Genomic DNA, 6,576 nt, shown 5'->3' with positions numbered 1-6,576 from the left:
TCTTTGTACAGGCGATGGTTCTCGCTACTCTTGCTATCTTTGTTTTTATGACAAACTTATGAAATGAGACTTCGGTCTCAATGGATTTTGTCTAAATAAAGGTTATTAATAATATTGATTGGAGAAAAAAAAAGATGCTAACTAGCCAGCTGTTCAACTAGAGCTGAAATACTGACTAATAACTGAATAATAAATTAGTTTTCTGCTTCTCACTGTGGTCTCAGTGTGTTGTCCTCCTTCTCCCTTCAGCCCACGTTCCTGGTGGAGTTGTCCAAAGTGTTGGCCAACCCTGGCAACACTCAGGTTGCCCGAGTGGCTGCCGGTCTGCAGGTGAAGAACTCTCTGACCTCCAAAGACCCCGATGTGAAGACGCAGTACCAGCAGAGATGGCTAGCCATCGACGGCAACGCTCGCCGCGAGATCAAGAACTACGTGAGGACCAGATCTCCAAACTCGCAGCTTCAGTTCATCTTTACGTCTTGTTGTCCTTACGTCCGTCTCTTTGTCCTCCAGGTTTTACAGACTCTGGGCACGGAGACGTACAGGCCCAGCTCGGCCTCTCAGTGCGTCGCCGGCATCGCCTGCGCCGAGATCCCTGTGAACCAGTGGCCCGAGCTGATCCCCCAGCTGGTGGCCAACGTCACCGACCCCTCCAGCACCGAACACATGAAGGAGTCAACGCTGGAGGCCATCGGCTACATCTGCCAGGACATCGACCCAGAACAGCTGCAGGAGAACGCCAACCAGATCCTGACGGCCATCATCCAGGGCATGAGGAAGGAGGAGCCCAGTAACAACGTGAAGCTGGCGGCAACCAACGCGCTGCTCAACTCTCTGGAATTCACCAAGGCCAACTTTGACAAGGAGGTAACCACGAGCTCTAACATGATACACCTCACACCCCGAGAGACAGAACCCAGGATGTAACACCTCACACCCCGAGAGACAGAACCCAGGGTGTAACACCTCGCACCCCGAGAGACAGAACCCAGGGTGTAACACCTCGCACCCCGAGAGACAGAACCCAGGGTGTACCACCACAAAGTCGTCTGTATTTACTAATAGTTTAGCTCAATGACTTGCATGTTTCCTCCAAAAGCTCTAATTCAAGCCTGTAAATAGAAGTGTAACCAAAGAGGATGTAGTTTTATTTTGTAGGAGTTGTTGTTGTTTTTTGGTGTGAAACAGATTTTGTGTCCTTTGTTTTTCAGACGGAGAGACACTTCATCATGCAGGTGGTGTGTGAAGCGACGCAGTGTCCCGACACCAGAGTGAGTAACATGTCCTCTGCCCTGTCTGTCTGTCCTCTGGCCTGTCTGCCTGTCTGTCCTCTCATCTGTCTGTCTGTCCTCCAGGTGCGTGTGGCGGCCCTACAGAACCTGGTGAAGATCATGTCTCTGTATTATCAGTACATGGAGACCTACATGGGTCCAGCTCTGTTTGCGGTGAGAACTAGTTTCTTTTGTTGGTAAAAATAATCTGCAGCAGTTTCAGGTGGTTTTACTCTCTGTGGTCTTGATTTTCAGGATAAAAGTCCTGCTCCTCTATGAAACAACCATGATGACTAGAAGTAGAACTAGAACATGCCTTTAGTGCAGAACAACAGTTATGATGACATCAATCATTAAAAAGTTGAACTCTAATCTCTGCTCTAATCTCTGCTCTCAGCTCTCATCGCTCTGCTCTCCTCTCTGTGTTCACTTCCTGTAGTTCAGTCAGAGTGTCTCCTCCTTGTTGTCACATGACTGTTGGTCTCAGATGAATCAATCATGACGTCAGTTTCACTGAGGAGCTCACGCTGTAATGTTCTTAGTGAACGCTTTGACTGGAGAGGTTTATAATGAGGTGTTTGAGGACCGTTGGAAAGACGTTAATGAGTGAGTAACTGTTTGAAGGAAACTAGCTTTAAAATCCAGCCTGTGGGTTCAGAGGGTGAAAGATCTTTGTTAACGTGAATAAAGTGTTTTTAACAAGTTCAATGCTTCAAATCATGATTTTAATTTGTCGTTTCTCCCTCCTCTCTGTTTGGTTGCTTCCTCAGATCACCATCGAGGCGATGAAGAGCGACATCGATGAAGTGGCCCTGCAGGGCATCGAGTTCTGGTCCAACGTCTGTGACGAGGAGATGGATCTGGCCATCGAGGCCTCAGAGGTCTGTGTAAGCAGACTTTACTCCGTTTACACTTTGGTTCCAGTTTGTTAGCGCCCCCCCCCCCCGCCCCCCCTTGACTGTTTTCTTCCTGTCTGTTCTCGTCCAATGGTAGGCCTCGGAGCAGGGACGCCCCCCCGAGCACACCAGTAAGTTCTACGCCAAAGGGGCCCTGCAGTACCTGGTCCCCATCCTGACCCAGACCCTCACCAAACAGGTGTGTTCTGCTTTAACATCTTTAATAATATTCACACTCTAACCAGCACCCAGTCCTTTGACCTCTGACCTGAATACTTTCAGGATGAGAACGACGACGATGACGACTGGAACCCCTGTAAGGCTGCAGGTGTGTGTCTGATGCTGCTGGCCACCTGCTGTGAGGACGACGTGGTTCCTCACGTTCTGCCTTTCATCAAAGAACACATCAAACACCTCGACTGGCGCTACAGAGACGCCTCCATCATGGCCTTCGGATCCATCCTGGAGGGACCTGAACTCAACCAGCTCAAACCACTCACCATCCAGGTCAGTCACTAACCAGTTAACCCTGGTCATACGGGTCAGTCACTAACCAGTTAACACCTGGTCATACGGGTCAGTCACTAACCAGTTAACCCTCTACAGGCGATGCCCACCCTGATCGAGCTGATGAAGGACCCCAGCGTGGTGGTCAGAGACACCACAGCCTGGACCGTGGGGAGGATCTGTGAGCTGCTTCCTGTAGCAGCCATCAACGAGGTCTACCTGGCTCCTCTGCTGCAGTGTCTCATCGAGGGGCTGGGAGCAGAGCCCAGAGTGGCCTCCAACGTCTGCTGGGTGAGCTGGGAGTTATGGAAGGACCTCGATGTTACATGAGTGTGTGTGGGTGTATCAGGGTCATGTTCACAGATCAATTACTCTAGAACTGAACAGAAATAGACCAGTAAGAACTTTTTTAAAATCTGTTGGACTATTTGTCTTGAAGGTTCTCCTAGTGGGACTTTTCTGGCTCATAGTTCTTGTAGCTCCAGAGAGGGACAATCGGGGGCAATGGGCATCATTTAAAAGCGCCCAAATAAATACATAAATGTGCATCGTCAAGTATGATAAAAGTGTAGAACAAAAGGCAGAAAAGTCACACTATATTCTAAACTTTGAACTCTACGTCCATTCTGAACATTCCTGTTTGATTTGAACTGTGACGTGAGCAGAGAGCAAAAATACACTATTTAATTCAGTGTAAGAATTAAAGGGCAACATGCTGAGAAATGAGTTCATCAGCTGGCTCCACCTTTTTAAAACTAAATCTGTCTCTGTTGTTCCGATGTTGTTTCAGCTGAATCTGTAATGCGTTTTTGATTTAAAAAAGAACTAGACGGAGCTCCATGGTGACGAGTGCTATTTTGAGAACATGCCTTGTGGGCGACCAGGTGCCCGCGGGCACCGTGTGGCTACCTCTGCTGTAGCTGAATGTGTTTGAGGTTCTTGATGATAATCATGCACCACGCTGACTTGTGATGTAAACACCAACCACATTTATCTGAGACCTCCACACTTCAATCACTTCCAGTAGTGGATCAATAAATGAATACGTCCTGTAGAAGTCACTATGGTGGAAACAAGAGTTTGGTCCCTCGGGGCTCCTGTAGTCCTGATTGGAGGGCTGAGTGGCTGCAGGTTAAAAGATGCAGAAGAAGAGGTTAACGTCGTGTCGTCTCCTCTTCCTCAGGCCTTCTCCTCTCTGGCTGAAGCAGCTTATGAGGCTACAGATGCTGCAGAGGACCAAGAGGAGCCCAGCACATACTGTCTGTCCTCCTCCTTTGAGATCATCGTCCAGAAGCTTCTGGAGACCACAGACAGGTACGGGGGGGGGCAATGGGATGTCTGTCACAGCTTCCTGTTGCAGAGACTTCCTGGTTTCAGTTTCACAATAAATGTCAGGTGTAGTTTTCCAATAGACCGTTCGCAGCGGCTACTTCCTGGTTTCTTTCAGTTAGACTCTGTTTGAAATGATTCCTATAACGTTACAATAATAATAATAATCCATTAACATTAAGAATCAAACTCCGACAGCAAAACCAGCGCGCCGCAAAGACTCCGACAGTCACCCACCTCCTGTGTCGATGTGTTTGAGGTCCTTGATGATAATCATGCACCACGCTGACTGTGATGACAAAACCAACCACATTTATCTGAGACCTCCACACTTCACATTCTGGAGTCAGAGTTTCGTAAACGTAGTTTAATGGATCGGGTCGGGGGTTTGAAATGATTCATGCAACGTCACAATGATCCGTTAATTTTAAGAATCAAACTGTCCCCGTCCTGATCAGTCTTTTAATATTATCTGCTGATGCTAAATGTTGAAAACATATGACACGTTGGAATAACTGCAGATAATAAATGTGACGGAACTCATTCTTCACTGTAGTCACGTTGATGAATAGAACTGTAGTACTGATGATGTTTCCTGTGCAGACCCGACGGTCACCAGAACAACCTTCGCTCTGCTGCCTACGAGGCTCTGATGGAGATCGTGAAGAACAGCGCTAAGGACTGTTACCCCGCGGTCCAGAAGACCACGCTGGTTATCATGGAGAGGCTGCAGCAGGTCCTTCAGATGGAGGTGAGACTCTTAGAAAGTCAAACCTTTCTGTTCTTTAGTGTCATTAAATCTGTTCGTGTCTGGATCCATCATGCTGTAGCTCAGGGGTCACCAACCTTTTTAAACTGAGAGCTACTTTAAGGGCGTAGTAAGAAGGGCTACTTGTTTCATACAAACTTCCTGAATAACAAAGTTGCACAGATCACCTTTTAATAATAATAATATATGTGAAGAGACTGTCTGATCACATGTCATTGTTAATTATTCCTCACAATAATTAACAATGATTATATTTTTGTACAAATTATCACTTCTAACATTTTTTCATATCTTCACATCATGTCTGGTTTGTACTAACCACTACCTTTGTAACATGTTTGAACAAATCATGAACTGTCCCATGTTTATACAAATGATCAGTTATGTAGAATAAAATAAATCAACTCTTTCACATTTTAAGTTCGTCCTATTCCATTAGTACTAATCACCACATGTTGGGAAGTCTGGGTCACCTTTGCATTGAGCAATGAAGCCTGCATGCCGGCCCGTCACGGCGGGAGCCCCGTCTGTTCTCACCAACACCAGTAAAAAGTCTCGTCTATAGCCGGGGGGGGATCACACCCGCATTCAAACCTCTAGTCTGGGCCTTTTCAGTCGGACTGCGTTGCCTCACCTCTACCCCCGCCAACCACCAGTTGTTGCCCCACAGCCTGTTCCGAGGACTGACTGACCTGACGGCTTGGGCCGCGTGTCCGGCGCCAACAGGAAATGCCCGCCATTCGAAACCTGAAAACCTAGTGCGGTGCGACGGCCGCGTCCTTTTGAAATCTACAGTAATGCGTTTTTGATTTAAAAAAGAACTAGACGGAGCTCCATGGTGACGAGTGCTATTTTGAGAACATGCCTTGTGGGCGACCAGGTGCCCGCGGGCACCGTGTGGCTACCTCTGCTGTAGCTGAATGTGTTTGAGGTTCTTGATGATAATCATGCACCACGCTGACTTGTGATGAAAACACCAACCACATTTATCTGAGATCTCCACACTTCACTTCCTGTAGTTGATCAATAGATGAATACAGTGCGTTCACTTCCTAGCTGCTTCCTCCTGTGTAATGTCACTTCCTGTGTCCCCAGTCTCACATCCAGAGCACCTCAGACAGAATCCAGTTCAACGACCTGCAGTCGCTGCTGTGTGCCACTCTACAGGTGAGAACGGCACACTTGAGCTGTCAATCACGCTCTTACTTTGGAATAGTCAAAATTCCGTCGATGCTTTTATTATGACACTTCCTGTGTGGTGTTGTTGCAGAACGTCCTGCGTAAAGTGCAGCATCAGGACGCCCTGCAGATCTCAGACGTGGTGATGGCGTCTCTGCTGAGGATGTTTCAGAGCACCGCTGGCTCCGGAGGAGTCCAGGAGGACGCTCTGATGGCCGTGTCTACGCTGGTGGAAGGTACATACTCTGAAACACACACATCACATGTATTGTGGAGGCCGATTGTGTTGATGTTAATCTGTTCCTGTTTCAGTTCTGGGCAGTGACTTCCAGAAATACATGGATGCCTTCAAGCCTTTCCTGGGTATCGGATTGAAGAACTACGCCGAGTATCAGGTCCGTCTCTCTCCACCACGAATAACATCATAACGCAAAGACTCCGACAGTAAAGCTGCGCGACGCAAAGACTCCGACAGTAAAGCTGCGCGACGCAAAGACTCCGACAGTAAAGCTGCGCGACGCAAAGACTCCGACAGTAAAGCTGCGCGGCGCAAAGACTCCGACAGTAAAGCTGCGCGACGCAAAGGCTCCGACGGTAAAGCGCAAAGGCTCCGACGGTAAAGCGC

General features: G+C 48.0%; 1 protein-coding gene across 2 annotated transcripts; it reads left to right on the top strand.

Moving 5' to 3' along the window:
• Positions 1-216: 216 nt before the first annotated feature.
• On the top strand, positions 217-6,549 carry kpnb1 (karyopherin (importin) beta 1). Of its 2 annotated transcripts, none has more exons than XM_031839715.1 (13): positions 217-432; positions 514-867; positions 1,212-1,271; positions 1,356-1,445; positions 2,042-2,152; positions 2,265-2,366; positions 2,450-2,674; positions 2,774-2,965; positions 3,858-3,988; positions 4,607-4,754; positions 5,868-5,939; positions 6,043-6,187; positions 6,264-6,549. In XM_031839715.1, the coding sequence occupies exons 2-13, from the start codon at positions 667-669 to the stop codon at positions 6,377-6,379; spliced, it is 1,593 nt and encodes a 530-aa protein (XP_031695575.1). In that variant the 5' UTR covers positions 217-432; positions 514-666; the 3' UTR covers positions 6,380-6,549. The 2 variants fall into 2 exon arrangements, with proteins under 2 accessions (XP_031695575.1, XP_031695573.1); XM_031839713.1 differs by having other exon boundaries at positions 2,042-2,158.
• The last annotated feature ends 27 nt before the right edge of the window (positions 6,550-6,576 follow it).

This window comes from Anarrhichthys ocellatus, unplaced genomic scaffold, assembly GCF_004355925.1.
Source record: "Anarrhichthys ocellatus isolate YVR2014 unplaced genomic scaffold, GSC_Weel_1.0 scaffold1881, whole genome shotgun sequence".
NCBI classification, from domain to species: Eukaryota; Metazoa; Chordata; class Actinopteri; order Perciformes; family Anarhichadidae; genus Anarrhichthys; species Anarrhichthys ocellatus.
This window is presented reverse-complemented; position numbering and strand designations above follow the sequence as displayed.

Coding starts and splice junctions, on each gene's coding strand:
- kpnb1 (XM_031839713.1), top strand. CDS start 667: ATGAAGGAGTCAACGCTGGAGGCCATCGGCTACATCTGCCAGGACATC. Junction 2,966..3,857: donor TGGCCTCCAACGTCTGCTGG/GTGAGCTGGGAG, acceptor CCTCTTCCTCAG/GCCTTCTCCTCTCTGGCTGA. Junction 3,989..4,606: donor CTTCTGGAGACCACAGACAG/GTACGGGGGGGG, acceptor TTTCCTGTGCAG/ACCCGACGGTCACCAGAACA.